The 16,878-nt window shown below is 38.0% G+C and overlaps 1 protein-coding gene across 5 annotated transcripts in view; it reads right to left on the bottom strand.

Moving 5' to 3' along the window:
- ROS1 (ROS proto-oncogene 1, receptor tyrosine kinase) overlaps window positions 1–16,878 on the bottom strand; it is a 122,561-nt gene that overhangs the window by 67,848 nt on the left and 37,835 nt on the right. For 4 of the 5 annotated variants that reach the window (XR_012033624.1, XM_072831601.1, XM_072831602.1 and 1 more), the window contains exons 14-19: window positions 16,289–16,785; window positions 14,529–14,741; window positions 13,488–13,598; window positions 12,206–12,384; window positions 10,177–10,368; window positions 5,833–5,933 (exon numbers count right to left, since the gene is read on the bottom strand). Coding sequence is in view for 4 of the 5 variants with exons in the window: in XM_072831601.1 (XP_072687702.1) it covers window positions 5,833–5,933; window positions 10,177–10,368; window positions 12,206–12,384; window positions 13,488–13,598; window positions 14,529–14,741; window positions 16,289–16,785 (1,293 nt within the window). In the remaining variant the exon portion in view is untranslated. The remainder of the gene's footprint in view (window positions 1–5,832; window positions 5,934–10,176; window positions 10,369–12,205; window positions 12,385–13,487; window positions 13,599–14,528; window positions 14,742–16,288; window positions 16,786–16,878) is intronic. The other variant, XM_072831608.1, reaches the window with a different exon arrangement.

Here is a 16,878-nt window from a genome sequence, read left to right on the forward strand (position 1 = left end):
ACTTTAACCTTTTACTGACCATCTCTCTGTTTAACCATGTATCATTATGCAAATTTGCACACCTCTGGGCCTGTTTCTCTATGAAATAAAATTATTTCTAAATTTTCCTAATGATTTAATGTCCTATATTTTAATCTGAGATATGTAACCACTACCTCAAAGTTAAAAAATGTTGACTGTGTATCAGTTTTTTTTTCTTGGACAGAGATGGCGAAGGGACACAGAGAGAGAGAGAAAATCTTGAGCAGACTCCATGATCAGCACAGAGCCCTATGCAGGGTTTGATCTCATGACCTAAACCAAAACCAAATCAGACATTCAACCAACTGAACCACCTAGGTGCATGAATGTTGGCTTTTTAAATGAAAAACAGTAGCAAACATGGATTTCATGCAGTAGGCAAAAGTAAATTATATGACAAGTACACAGAGTTGAAGATAATAATTGCAACTATATTGTCATATTTTTTTTAATTTAGGCTCCACACTGGAGCCTTTTTTTTTTTTTTTTTAAGTTAGGCTCCCTATGCAGAGCTTGTTGCTAGGATCAAGACCTGAGCTGAGATCAAGAGTCTGGCACTCAACCAGTTGAGTCACCTAAGCACCCCTTGTCATAAATTTTTTAATTCATGAAACAAAATATTTTGAATATTGACTATGAAGAGAGGAGCAAAGAACTAAGACAAATGGAAGTCAAACATCAAGATGGGGATCCCTGGGTGGCGCAGTGGTTTAGCGCCTGCCTTTGGCCCAGGGCGTGATCCTGGAGACCCGGGATCGAATCCCACGTCGGGCTCCCGGTGCATGGAGCCTGCTTCTCCCTCTGCCTGTCTCTGCCTCTCTCTCACTCTCTCTCTGTGACTATCATAAATAAATAAAAATTAAAAAAAAATTAAGATGGTAGATTTAAACCCAAGTATATCAATAATTATATTAAATGTAAATGAACCAAGCATCCAAATAAAAGAAACTGTCAGATTGCATAAAAAAGCAAAATCCCATATGCTGTTTACAAGAAACATACTTTAAATGTAAAGACAAGGGCGCCCAGGTGGCTCCATTGGTTAAGCATCTGCCTTCGGATCAGGTCATGATCTCAGGGTACTGGGATCCAGACTTGTGTTGGGTTCCCTACTCAGTGGGGAATCTGCTTTTTCCTCTCCCTCTTTGTCTCCCCCTCCTATCATTCTCTCTCTCTCTCTCTCTGTCTCTCAGATAAACAAATAAAATCTTTCTAAAAATAAATAAATAAGCACAAAAACTGATTAAAAGTAATGGGATGGAAAGAGATGTACCTTGCAAACATTAAGCATAAGTGAGCTGCTGGAACTAAACTGGTATCAGACAAAGTGGTCCCTAAGATGTAGAGTAGTACCATAGACTAATGAGGGTATTTTATAGTGATAAAAGGCAATATAGTCAGGTATATAGGTGACAATATAAACACAAAGCACCCAGATACATCAACTAAAGAGAACTACAGGCAAATCTACAATCATAGTTGAAGACTTTAACACCTCTTTCTCAGTGATAGATAATATAAGTAGACATAAATATTTTAACTATAGTATCAACCAATTTACATACTTGACAGTTATACTACTATATAACTACTGTCAGACTACTGTCAGACTACTATATCAGACAAGAGCAGAATAAATATTCTTCTTTAAAAAAAAAAAGGTTTCATTTATTTATTCATGATAGTCACAGAGAGAGAGAGGCAGAGACACAGGCAGAGGGAGAAGCAGGCTCCATGCAGGGAGCCCTACATGGGATTCGATCCTGGGCCTCCAGATCATCCCCCGGGCCAAAGGCAGGCGCTAAACCACTGCGCCACCTAGGGATTCCAATATTCTTCTTTAGTGCACATGGAACATTCGCCATGACATACCCTATGGTGGGCGATAAAATAATCCCAAATAAATGTCAAAACATTGAAATTATATGAGGTACGTTCTTTGGCCACAATGATATTAAATTATAAATTATACCTAAACAATCCCAAAATACTTCAAAACTAAGCAACATACATTTTAAAAATATATGGATCAGAGAAAACTAATAAGGGAAATTAGAAAACATGTTGAAATCAATGATAATGAAACACAACATGCTAAAGTTTGCGGAATACAATATGATCTCTAAAAGAAACTTACAGCTTTAAATGTCAATATTATAAAAACATTAGTGAAATGATATGAACATAATGATTTCTCCTTTCATCTTCAAAAGCTAGAAGTAGAAGAGGAAATTATACCCAAAATAAGTAAAAGAAGAAATAATAAAAATAATACTAGAAAGAGGTGAAATAGAAAAGGGAAAAACAGAGAGAAAAAAGCAACAAATCTAGAAGCTAGTTCTTTAAAAACATTAATAATCTGATAAACCCTTAACAAAAGTGATCAGGAAAAAAATATACCAATATCAGAGATATAAAAGGACATCAATACAGACCTTATAGACATTGAAGTGTTAACTTGGAACTATTATTAAATTTAATTTGACAACTCATTCAAAATGGATAAATTCCTTAATAGACATGAATTACCAAAATTGATTCAAGAGGAAATAAAAATTTAAATAACTCTATATCTTTAAAACTTATTAAATTTTAATCACACAATTTTCTACAAAGAAAACTCCAGGCCCAGATGAATTCACTGGGGGATGCTATTAAAACTTAAGGAAGAATTAATATCAATGCTATAGAAACACTCAGAAAATTGAGAAGGAAATGTTTCCTAATTCATTTTAAAATAATACTATAAACCCTCACTAAAGCATTCTGCATGAAACCAGAGCAGCGAATTTAGCAATGAATCAAGATGCAAAGTCAATATACAAAAATCAATTGAATTTCTCCATACTAGTTAATAAGCATTTAGAAAATGGAATTTTTAAAACATCACTTATAAACCATCAAAAAAAATCAGAATATTAAGGATTAATTAATGAAAGATGAGCAAAACTTCTACTTACACTGAAAACTATAAAACACTGCTGAAAGAAACTAAAGAAAGTCTAATTAAATGGTGAGAAACACCATTTTTATTGATTGGAAGACTCAGTATTTTATGATGTCCATTCTCCCTAAACTTATAAAAGATTTAAAATTCCAACAGGCTAGGGGTGCCTGGATAGCTCAGTTGGTTAAGTGACCGACTCTTGATTTCAACTCAGGTCATGATCTCAGGGTTTGACATCAAACCCCACACCAGGTTCTGCACTCAGCCCAGAGTCTGCTTAAGATTCTCTCCCTCTCTTTCTGCCCCTCCTTCTGCTTTAATGCTAAATAAATAAATAAATAAAATCCTTTTTAAAAATTCTGATAGGCTTTATTCTAGAAATTAGGGAGATGATTTTTAAATTTGTTTGGAAAGACAAAGGATGAAGAATAGCCAAAGAAAAAACACTAAAAAAGAAAAACAAATTGAGGACTTAATATTACCTATCTTTAAGTCTTTTCCTAATTTATAGTAATCAAGAAGACTAAGCAAATTATCAAAGGAAAGAAAGAGTCTAAAAATAGACCCAAATATGCTCAGTCAAATAATTTTAAACAAGGGCATCAAAGCAATTAAATAACAAGCAGCAAATTCTTTTAACAAATGGTACTGGAGGGGCACCAGGATAGCTCAGTTAAGCATCTGACTCTTGATTTCAGGTCAGGTCATGATCTCAGGCTCTGCACTGGGCATGGAGCTTGCTTAAGATTCTCTCTCTCTGGGGCACCTGAGTGGCTCAGTAAGTTAAGCGTCTGCCTTTGGCTCAGCCACGATCTCAGAGTCCTGGGATCAAGCCCCAAGTCAGCCTCCCTGCTTGATGAGGAATCTGCTTGTCTCTTTCCCTCTGCTCCTCCCCTCCCACCCACCCCTACTCATGTGCGTGCTCTCTTTCTCAAATAGATAAAGTCTTTCTAAAAAATTCCCTCTCCCTCTCCCTCTGCCCCACCCCCCACTCTCTCTCTCCCTCTCTAAAAACAAAGAAACATAAATGGTGATAGGAGAATTGGATATTCCTATAAGAAAGAAACATCTAAAAAGCAGTATCTAAAAGCCATATCTAAAAACAATTTTAGATGGATAATATATTAAATATGGAAACTAAAACAATTTTTAAAAGCATCATATAAAATCTTCACAACCTTAGGATAGGCAAAGGTTTCTTATAGAAGACACAGAAAACAAACCATAAAGAAAGTAATTCATAAATTGGGTTAAGTCAAAATTTAAAACTTCTGCTCATGAAAACGTACCACCAACAAATAGAGAGGTAGGTCAAATGCTGGGAAGAAAATATTCACAACACGTATACTTAACAATGGATTTATATACAGAATACCTAAAGATCTCCTGCATTCCAATAATGAAAAGATATACAGCCAATTAAATACGGAGAAAAATATTTGAACAGCCACATTATGAAAGATGATATATAAATAGTCAATAACAAATGAAAAAGAGATCAAAATTGTTAGTCAATTAAAAAAAATTGTTAGTCATTGTCAAGTGTAAATTAAAAGCGCAATGATATACTGCTACACACAACAGTGAATGGTGAAATTTTAAAGATTGCCGAATCCAATTGTTGGGAGGATGTGGAAGACCCAGAACTCTTATACATCTCTGAGGGGAATGTAAAATGGTATGAACCCTTTGAAAACCAGGAAATTACTTAAGAAGTTAAGCATATATTTCCCCTATCTCCCAGTAATTCGACTTGTAGGTATTTATCCAAGAATATGTCCACAACAAGCTCTCCAAATAAATATTTGTACAGTTTTATCCATCATAACCAAAACTGGGAAGCAATCCAAAATGTCCATGAAGAGGAGAATAGATACGCAAACTATGGGATGTTCATGCAATGGAAAACCACTCAGGAATAAAAAGAGAAGACTAATACATGTAACAACATGAATAAATCATAAAGATATTATACCAAGTAAAAGAATCCAGACACAAAAAGTACATATTTCTGGTGGGGGGGGGGGAGTGGGAAGGGGCACAGGAAAACTTCTGTGATGATGGATATATCTGTATCTTAAAATGTATTTGCCAAAACTGATATGCTGGAGCACTGAAGATCTGAGCATTTTATATTATGTCTATTACATCTAATTTTTATTATTTTAAAGATTTTTATTTATTTATTTATTCATAGAGATGCAGAGAGAGAGAGAGAGAGGCAGAGACACAGGCAGAGGGAGACGCAGGCTCCATGCAGAGAGCCCGATGCGGGACTCGATTCCGGGTCTCCAGGATCATGCCCCGGGCTGCAGGCGGCGCTAAACCGTTGCGCCACCGGGGCTGCCCTACATCTAATTTTTAAAAGCAAAATTGTAATAAAAAAAAAGTCTAGAAGAAATGCGGGGGAAAAAAATACCTGACAGCACCATTATGGGAGATGTGGTGATGCCAACAAGAGAAATGGGGACTTAGTTTGAGAACACAGATCAAGAGAATTATTTATGTGCTTCCTCCCACTCTAGTTTTCATGTGTGCCATACAGGAAGATTTCTGCCTAACTCCATCATGTACACTCTGCTTTGTTAAGATGAGGGGAAAAACATATCCATCCATTTCCTGGGCTCTTGAGAAGCGTTCTTCTCGGTATCTCCACCGTATTCTCTTTCTACCCCTTCCCAGTATTTCCCATGTTCTATTGGAAGTAGTTGTTTACAAACCTATCTTTCCCCACAAGCACAATGCCTGTAAAAACAGTGGATAATTAGTAAATGTTTATTGGAAAAAAATTAATTTTCACATAACTGAAGGGGTAAGTCATTCTCATTCTCAACCAGTTGTTTTCAAGGGATATTATTACTTACCTCTGCCCCCGAAGAACAGCTGCATACAGGTGAATACATTGACTGTCTTGAACCAACCAATACAGAAGCCCATCACTAAGGTCTAAAGTTAGAGCAATTACCTAAATAGAAAATAAGGTAAAATGAATCAATTATATGTTTGGAGGATACTTTTGTGAATAACTCACACTCAAGCTATACATCTCTCTTTAACATCCTCCTTGGAACAATAAACTCAGTGATTTTTACCTTTCTCTAAATATAAAAATTATATGAGTGTGTCTGTTATGCCATTTGGGATATGGTTTCCTAAATATCCTCCAACGGCAGGGACTTCTATAAACTTAGCTCTGGTGGTTCTCAAAGTATGATTCTTGGACCAGCAGCATCAGCAACACCTGGAAACTTATCACAAATTCTCAGCCCCATTTCAGGTCCGACTGAATCAGGAACTTTGAGCCATTGCGTTAAGACTTGCCTAAAGCTAGCCATAACTTTGGACTCTGGCCACACAAGCCAATGAGTATCGTTGTTTAAATCTATTATTCTCAAACATTGATGCACATTAGGATCACTTGTTGAGCTCATTAAACCCCTCAATTCCCAGAGTGCCTCCTACTAAATTATAATTTCTGGAGATGGAACCCAGTTTCTACTGTGTTTCAAAATTCCCCAGATAATTCTGTCACCAAGCTTGAGAACCAATGTTTTGAGCTGCTTTCAGGATTTTCTCTTTATCTCTGAAATTTGCAAGCTTCACTATTATGTGTTGGTCTATTTTTGTTGATTTTGTGAGGGGTCCTCTCTCTCTTGGATTTGAATGCCTATCTCCTTCCCCAGATTAGGGAAGTTCTCAGCTATGATTTGCTCAAATATACCAACTGGCCCTTTCTTTCTCTCTCTTCATCCTCAGGCGCTCCAATAATTCTGATGTGGGTTCTTTTCATTGCGTCACAATAGCCTCTCCTCGTGGGCTATTATTTGCTTTTCTCTCTTTTCCTTAGCTTCCTTCCTTTCCATCAACTTGTCTTCTATGTCACTTGCTCTCTCTTCTCTCTTCTGCCTCATTTACCCTAGTTGTTAGAACATCCAATTTAGACTGCACCTCGGGTAGAGTATTTTTAATTTCAGCCTGATTAGATCTCATTTCAAGAACAAATGTTTTAAGCCATTTAAAATTACATTTCTGTTAATTACAACCAAAATGTCTTGACACATTTAAAAAATATAATATACACAGGGCTTTATGTGTTATAATTAGAGTCATGTATACATAAAGTTCTATTTCCACCTAACATCTGAAAACCACTCCTTACTCATCTTTCCTTGCCGTCTTGTTACACTGCAGTGTTAATTTTGTGTCCAGTTGTCTAGATGAGGCCTGAGGAAAGACTGCTTCTCCTATGAAATAGATTGCTTGGATAGAAGTTACAATTCAAGGGAACTCTTTTGCTTTCTTTGGCTTTAGAGGTATTTTTCAAATAACCTGAGATTGTCAGGTGTCTGACCTCAGAGTGGTGGACAATTTCTATAGCAGACCTAGAGGCTAATAGGGATCAAGGACTAAAGTTGATGACTACATCTTTAATAAGACACTTCAGCATAAAAACAAAAATGATGAGCCAGTGAGAAATGTAAAAGGAAGACAACAAGGTAGCCAAGAACTAAAAATTCTTGCTGACAGGTTCCCCAAGGCCTGCTACAAAGGCATATCACTGCAAGAACCTCCAGCTGTCATATACATCACAGCCTTCTGTCTTCAAGGAAACTCAACCTACTTCTTTCCCACAAGATTTTTAAAAACTATTCTAGCAATCCCCAGCTTTTGGGGAGTTGAATCACGTCCTTGCCTTAGGCTAAAAGAAATGTATTGATTATTGTTTCAGTTAAAGAAAATCATATTAATCTTGTATGGTTATTTATAATGAGGTGCACTTGAGTTTTCCAAATTACAAAGTCTATTTTTATCTCTTAAAAAAGAATATTCTACTGGACCCCTGGGTGACTCAGTGGTTGAGCATCTGCCTTTGGCTCAGGGCATGATCCCGGAGTCCTGAGATCGAGTCCCATATCGGGCTCCCCAGAGGGAGCCTACTTCTCCCTCTGCCTATGTCTCTGCCTCTCTCTGTGTGTCTCTCATAAATAAATAAAATCTTTTAAAAAAGAATGTTCTATGATTCCCTATTCTAAAATACAACAAACTATTCAAGCTGTAGGTGAAATTTAGGTATTAGGTCATTACCCTATTCCTTTGCATCAGTCATTTGGGTCCAGATTTAAACAGAGCCAGAGGACATTCCATAAATCTTTGGTAACCATTGTTATGTCTAATAATGCCCATGCCTTGGAAATAATCCCTTTGATCTAAACTAAAAGCTTGAGGTTTAATCCTATGGTAAAATGTACTATGCACTATGAGCCTGCTTAATCCATCAGATGTGGCAAAGGGTATCTATTTACTTCAGATGAATATTGCACTGCATTCTCCCTTTGAATCACACAAATATGAAGTCTTTCTATAAGTAATTGGCTGATTACTGAATCATACCTGTAGATTGCAAAGTATCTCATGACTCCATGATAAACCTATGAGTAATGTATGAAGGAATGACAGTGAAATGGAGAATTTTGCTCAGTGCAAAAGTCACCTTCAAAACACCCACTAGCATTAATGGAAGCAGATGGGTAAGACATCAAGCCACGGAACCAGAACACAGATTTGCATGAGCAACAACACTCATCAGCCAGTGAGAGGATTTGGAGTGAAGATTTAAAGAGGGATATATTTTCTCAAACATGCTGAGAAATCTAATTTTTCACTCATTTACAGAAAAGTCCCCAGGGCTACTGCAGAACTTTTCTAAGTGAATATATCTCAAATGACCAGACTGGAGCAGTGGGGTAGATTACTGACAAAGCCCCAGGAATAGATAGAAAGTTACTCTTGAGATAATATTATCTTTAATATGCTTTTACAAAAATAAAAGTGCTTTGCCCTAAAATTTATTATTGAGACATAAAAAATATACTATATACTCTCTTGCATTCAGACTCAAGTGGCTCCAAAATAGAATCAAGGGATATTTTTATGATTTGACAGGAATGATTAATCTTTGGATATAGAGCATAAATTTTTATTTCTTTTAAATATCTATGCTATAATCTATATATGCAAATAAGGTCTTTTTTTTTTTGAAGATTTTATTTATTTGATAGAGAGAGAGCACAAGCAGGGGGAACTGAAGCTGGAGCAGCAGGCTCCCCACTGAGCAGAGAGCCCCGACATGGAGCTTGATCCCAGGACCCAGGAATCATGATCTGACACCAAGGTAGATACTTAACAGACTGAGCCACCCAGGGGCCCCAGCAAAATAAGCTCTTTTAAGTACCGTGAGAATTACAGCCCATGTATTCTGGAATTGAGGATCATGTGACTCACAATTTGTTTATAAATGACCTGGTATATTTGTATTTATGTATATTTATATTTATCTCTACTGACAGAAAAAGATTATTTAAAAAATAAGAAAAATTTTAAAGAATAGCCTAGGTAGAAGTAGTATGAATGTTTTCTTTCTTTTTTCATGCTTTTCTGTGATTTCCAAGTTCCTACAGCAAGCATATGTTATTGTTATGATCAGGAAACATGAAATTTAGAAATTTAGATGAATAGCTACAGCATATCAAGAAAATAGGTATTGCTTTTATAAGCTGAGGAAGTAACCTGTGTCTAGAAACATTCTTATATCAGGGGTGTTCTTCAGATTTCGTTAGAATCAAAAGAACTTAACTACTGAGTGGTTACCAAGTGCCTGGAACTATTCTCAGTACCTCCCATTAGTTATCTCATTTAATCTTTGTAACAACCCTAAGAGGTAGGACAATTGCTCATATTCTCGTTTTGCAGATAGGAAACAGACAAAGAGAAGTCACATAATGTGCTTAAGAGTCACCATTTTTAGAGTTTTTCAGTACCCAAAATCAACTGAATATAATAAAACATCTAAGCAGTCAGTACCCAAAATTGATGGAAAATAATAAAACATCTAATCATTATGCTGCAAGAAGCTCTAAAATATCCAATTCCTGAAGACTATAAAAACAGTCAAATTAAAATGCTTTCAAGGAGGAGTCTATTCAAAATAAAGCAAATTATAAAATTCTCCATATTGTGTTTTAATTTATTTAATCAATTATGACAATAAAATAAGACTTAGAGAAATTTTGGTTATACAAAGACCTTGACAGTATTTCCTTACAGATTCTACTGAACTATTCACAATAAGCAGAAACAGTGTTGTCATAACTATACAATGGAACTATTTAATATTAGTAAATGATCAGATCTTATTTTTAATTCATCACCTTTTTCCCAGAAAACCAAGGCTGTGCTTGTAGGATAAGGGAACTTTCTCCATTTAGCCTGGTGCTCTCGACTGAGTACAGTGTGGTCCAATAGAGATAACCTCCAACTGAATCCACCACCATATCATTCACCAACAACTTCACGTGAGTCACAATGTCTGTGTGCCCTGTCAACAGAGACTGCCTTTGTATCTGTAAAACATGATTGTACGGTTGGTTAATAATTTTCACATGACATGGTTATTTCTGAGTAGCTTATCGCAATCTTAGTAAATTACTGCATTCATCCAATCATGAATATTTATTAGCACTATGTGCTGGGTAGTGTGCAAACCTTTGGAATCATAATAGTCACGGTAGCTGACTCTAGAAAAAAAAGGAGGTAAATTTATTTTGAGTCAAAATACTTACTTTTCCTAATCATACAACCAGACAAGTGAAACACTGCTAGGTAAGAATGCATTTGATTGGACTCCAGGAGAAGATGTATATATCTTGATAAATGATGACGTATCTCCTTACTCATCTCTATCAGTATATTTCCCTGATATTAATTACTGCCATTACTGAATACTTACTATGTGTCCGGCAGTGTACACTTTTATCTTTAAAATATTAGCTTTTGTAACCCTAACATTATGTCTATAAAGGATTTCTATCACAAGTTAGCTGGGTTCAAAGAAGTAAAGTAATTTTTCCTGAAGTTAAGCAGTTTTGTAAGGGATAGAGCAAATACTTGAGAGCAGTTTCTACATCCACTCTTCCACTTCCTCCTTCAAAATTATTTTTAAACTAATCCATTTTAGGGAATATTCTCAGATTTACCCCACTCAACTCCATTCCACCCGCATATCATTGGCACTTATGAATTCAGACTCTTACCACATCGCTTTGTCTAAATACATTGCTTTGTATGCTTCTTCTCTTATTTTATGTATGTATTTTATCTCATCAAAAGAACAAGGACAAGTAGCGATGGTTTGTACAACACTGAATATACTTAAAAAAACAATGTATTTTATACGATAAAAGGGCGAACTTTATCATATGTGAATTGTAGCTCATAAAGTTGATTTTTTTAAAAGCTGGTACATGTGTACTATTTACTTCCTATTCCCTACTATGCCTGTCCTCATGGCTCTCAACACATTGGTAATGGATAAATGATTGCTGAGTGAATAAATGAATGGACAATAAGTCCCCACCTGATAAGAAAATGATTCCAGAACCATATTTGTGGATCTGTCAGACCAGTATTCTCATCTTTGACCATCCTTCTCTTCAAAGTGTACCACTACACAGATGTGCAGGATATCTTCATTTTGCATCCAGCGACACTGTCCACCCTCGCCACCCTACTCTGCGCCTTCAAAGGCTGGTGCCATAGACTGCATCAACTGGATTCTCTTATTCTCTGGCTTCCAGTGACATTCAGCCAACGGAAGCACTGGTGGAAGATCAGAGGGCAGAAAGATAGAAGGAGTGGGGCCCTTATTGCCTCAGGTCACTCCTTGCCAGACCATCCCTTCTGACACTGGCTGGGTGTCATGCCAGCAATTCCTATAGCTATAGCCCTCACCAGAGTCTTCCTCTTCAGCCCCTTGGCCCCCACATGCCTGAAGGCGGTTATATCTTCCACCTTACTCGCCCAGGGCATGCTTCACTATCCTTTGCTGATTTTCCTTAGCCCTCACCACATCTTTGGAAACAGTCCCTTCATTGGGTTTTCTTTAATCATCTCTTTGGAGTATGCCATCTTCCTCCAAGACACTGACCCACAGATGAACATTTTAATATATTCAAGATATTATTGAAAATAAATAGCTAGTACACTGAATAGCAATATAAAGCTTTCTTTACATAGAAATCCCCTTTCATTAAAAAGTGAGTAGGTTTGGAGACAAATATTAAATAAATAATAGCATAAGTGGCATACCACTATGAAAACAAAATCATGAAAATGACATGTATGTCACTGAAGTGGGTGGGGATTGTCATAGAACATCCAGAATGCTGAGCTTGAACTTACCACGTATGTCTTTCCAGCCCAGTAGAGAAATTGACCCAGCCAATCAAAAGCTAAAGCCCCTGCTCCTGAAATGTTGGGTATGTGATAATTCTCTGAGATATCCGTCCCATTCAGCAGCCACACGTAAACATCACCTTTCACGTCGCTGTAGTAGAGGCTGTTGTTATACCAATCCATGTCTCAAAACAAAGTGAATTGGTAGCAGTTATTTTTCACGTATGCCAGCATAACCGAGGCAAGTCAACAAAATCACAAAGCACATACTAACATGATATTCATAAGAACCTCAGGGATCTATCCAGAATGTTCCAATAATGTTCTCTCAAAATCTCAATCCCTGGGACCAGGGAGAGGTACTAATATTCACTGAGCCCCTCCTCTTTGCCAAAGATTGTCCCAGGCACTTAAAATATCTCACTTAAATCAGAAAACAAAGGTATGAAGTAGGAATTACCCCATTTTTGACTTGGTGGACCTGAGACTCAGAGATATTATCTATTTTGCCCAAGGCCTTATAGATGAAAACAGTAAGAGCTCAGATTCAAGACAACTCCTAAGCATCATTCTTCCTACTATTACCATACTACCTCCTAAGTCCAAGTCCTGTGTTGGTCAGAAATGCTGCTGTATTCTTAGTGGCCCAGCAAATAGAACAAATAACTAACATAATTATAGAAGATGTCATCTGCAAGCAAGTTCACTGGTACTTGAACTTGCTTCACCCCACAATGAAGACTTTCCTGCATTCTAAGGTCTTCTAGGCAAAATTACCCACTTATTACTTAATAATCCTCTTTGTCAAGAGATTATTTCTTACACTTTACTTAGAACTTCATGCAACCTTTCTATTCTCCACTCTTATAGCAAACATAGTAAATTATTTAAGTATAACCGTTTTAGTGGAATCAGGCTGTTACCACAAGACAACATTGAGAGATTCAAATATATGAGAACTATATCAAAGCCTTTTTGAAATGGGCGTAAATCAATAAATAGCCTCACATTTTGTGAAATAACAAATAGCATCCATACTTGAGAATTGACATTTTTCTTTTCTTTTTTTTTTTTGAGAATTGACATTTTCTTAATGACATCACTTGCAGTATATAGTTCAGTCAATGTTTTTTCTTTCATTATTTTCCTGATACTAAAACACTCAACTCTTTGGGTGTATTTCCTGTATTTTCCTGATACTAAAACACTCAATTCTTTGGGTGAAGAGCTTGGGAAGTCATATAGGTAGAAACATGACATCCAAGTGAACAAGGGATTTGGTGTTTACCTGACACATTTCCTATATCAGAGGATATTAATTCTCCTGGGCCAAAGCTATTTAATGGCTTACTCCAAAGACCATCTTCTTTCACAGCCATGATAAATGGTGGTTCTGAAGCTATTTGGTAAAAAGAAATCAAAAAGAAATATCACAGAAAGCACACGTTTTAAGGTACACATCTTATACCCTAAGATTTCCTTTATAAACTAAAACACTATCAACATTTGAGAAATACTGTGGAAGGATATGAATGATTACCTCTGCTTAACAGAATTACCTATCATATTAAACACACTTTCTGAATTTTCCATAAATAATTGAAGTTGAATGTGAAGAGAAATGTGTGGTGATGCTGCCTTTATAGCAATGTCATGGTCATGACACTATTTCTCAACCATCTCTGGCTATTGGTTGCCATAGTTCCATGCAGAAGATCCAGAAGTCATCATGATAACAACAGCAGCATAAATGATACAGTTCTCTTTCCCTTTTCTTTCAGCCAAGAATGGGGTGGTCAGCATAATTCACAGCCCCTTAACTTCTCTCACCATGACCCTGAGAATTCAAGGGATATTTTTGTTTACTAAACCACAAGAAAGAAGAAAGCCATAAAGAAGAAGAAAAGTATATGGTTTCCTCAAAAGTACCCTCAAAAGTTTAAAACAACAATTTAGAAACGTAAATTAAAAATCACACAAGGTTCCATTTGCTTTCCTAGTCCAGATAATAAACACACACGCAAGAGATCCAGGCATCCTCATTCCAGTTCTTTTTATTTTTTAAGATTTTATTTATGAGAGACACAGAGAGAGAGGCAGAGACACAGGCAGAGGGAGAAGTAAGCTCCCGGTGGGGAGCCCAATTCTGGACTCAATCCCAGGACCCCGGGATCAGAACCTGAGCCGAAGGTAGACGCTCAACCACTGAGCCACGCAGGTGTCCCCTCATTCCAGTTCTTTACCACATCAGAGTTGAGGAACTCTTAAGGACACAGAAAATAAACCTATTCTGTCCGAATTACCATCTAAATAAAAAACGTTTTCTCACCTGGCACCAGGGTAGTACCCACCGAGGGCTCTGACCAAGGGCCTGGCCCCTTGGGTGAACTGGCTCTCACAGAAACCTTGTATTTTGTAGCACTCTGCAGCTCGGGTACATTAAGCATGGTCCCACTTATGTTAGAGAAAATATGAGTGATTTCAGGAAAGTCTTGGGTTGATACTTTCACCTCATAAATCCAGTTCTGCCAAGCAGAGGGACCTAATCAGAAGAGTTAAACAGTATTACTCACCAGGATGAGACAGGTAAAGGCAAGCAAAAGACTGTCAGTAAACTCATCTATAGCTTCATCTGGAGTGGAAGGGTAATTGGGCAGTAAAACATGCTACCCCACTAGTCGTCAGGGTTTGGCTGCTGATAGGACTAGGACACTGTCCATTCCAGCCATGTCGTGGTTTTTTGCTCCATCGAAGGAGACACCATTTCCAACAAATCAGAGTCAAAGCTCAGTCAAAGCTAAATGTGTGGCTGCATAAAATTGTCAAAGGGGCATTAAATAGCACCACCAGGTGTAACCAGGCTCATAATAAATATTTAATGATGAATCTCTAATATAATTCTCAGAGTTTGCATAGCATCTTCCTCCTAGAAGCCCAAACTCATAAAAAAACAAACAATGAAAACTCCCTGAATACATAGCAAACAGATATAATCAGCTTTGTCTTAAAGTCAAAAATGGCCCATGTTTGCTAAACACTCTACGACCAGGAGTTGGCAAACTATAATCCACAGGGCAAATCTGGCCCACTGCCTGTTTTTGTAAATAAAATTGTACTAGAACAGCCACGGTTCCTCATTTACATATTATCTATGGCTGTGTACACACTGCAACGGCAGACCTGAGTAGCTGTGACACAGGCCATATGGCCCACAGAGCTGACCATATGTACCATCTAGTCCTTTCTTTATAGAAAAGTTTGCCGATCTCTATGCTAGATGCTGTTCTAAGTGTGCTATTTATTGCACCTTAATCTGTATGATAATCCCATAGAAAGATAGAGTTAACATTCCCATTTTCTCGTAGCGAAAACCAATGCATGGAGTGGTTAAGTAATGTGCCCAGGACCATTCTGCTAATAAATGACAAGACCAGCTTTTGAACTCATGCAGGCTGGTTCCAGGGCCCACCTCCTTACGCTCCATACACACTGCCTATCTATCCAGAGATGGAAGTTCAAGTTCAAGGAGTTTTAGGAAGTTGCTCCAGGGATCCCTGGGTGGCGCAGCAGTTTGGCGCCTGCCTTTGGCCCAGGGCGTGATCCTGGAGACCCGGGATCGAATCCCACATCAGGCTCCCGGTGCATGGAGCCTGCTTCTCCCTCTGCCTATGTCTCTGCCTCTCTCTCTCTCTCTCTCTCTCTGTGACTATCATAAATAAATAAAAATTAAAAAAAAAAAAAGGAAATTGCTCCAATTCATGCTAGGTCCAGTTGGATAAAGATCTCAACCCACCCACTCTATCCCTCTGGCTAACACATTCACTCAGACCAGAATGTCAGTGCCTGGCTCCCAGTAGACATCCAACAAATGTTCAAACTATTGGGTTGGGATACACGGAGCAAATATAGAGACCCTCCTAATGCAAAACCAATAAATCCAGAGCAAATGTATAGGTGTTTTTTCTGGAGCTAAATAGCCCTTCTGGCTGATGACTGAGTGATCACATACAGGTTCTCAAAACTGAGTCACAATGTCAAGCAATTCAAACTTTCCTCCTTCCAGCAACACTGGGGTGGGGGGGCACTCACTGGCTCCGATGGCAAGGGCAGGGGGCTTCCACTGAACCAGGGCCTGGTGGGAGCCAAACAGCACGGAGAGCTGCTGCGGGCGGCCGGGCAGGGGGTGCGGCTGGGCGTAGGAGCCCAAGATGACCAAGTTACCAAATCCAAACTCTTCTATGTGACTCAGGTCACATCCCACGATGAACTCATTAAAAGATAGAGAGTCCTGTTGGAAAACGGCCTTGCCATCTGTGACAAGGAAGTCGTTGTTTTCACAAGCAAAGCTCTTCACGTCAGCAAAGGAGACAGGAGCTAGGACAAGGTGGGAAGCAGAGCCGTCCAGAAACGTTGACATGAAGACGTGAGCGGTGTCATTGAAGTAGATGATTCGTTTGGACTGTGGCTTCACTGCAAAGTCCTTTAATGTGGGACTTTCCACAATGCGTAGGGCTTCTGAGTCCCGACCAGATGGCACAGGGAGATCTACTCTATAAATGCCGTCCTTCAGGAGGTAAAAGACATACCTGACATAGGAGCAAAAGAAGCCTGGTGTGATCCAATGCAAGTGTAGATGAATAACCTCAGCCCCCTGCTCTGTCCTGTTCTGCAATCAGAAC

This window comes from Canis lupus, chromosome 1 (assembly GCF_048164855.1).
Source record: "Canis lupus baileyi chromosome 1, mCanLup2.hap1, whole genome shotgun sequence".
Lineage (NCBI taxonomy): Eukaryota > Metazoa > Chordata > Mammalia > Carnivora > Canidae > Canis > Canis lupus.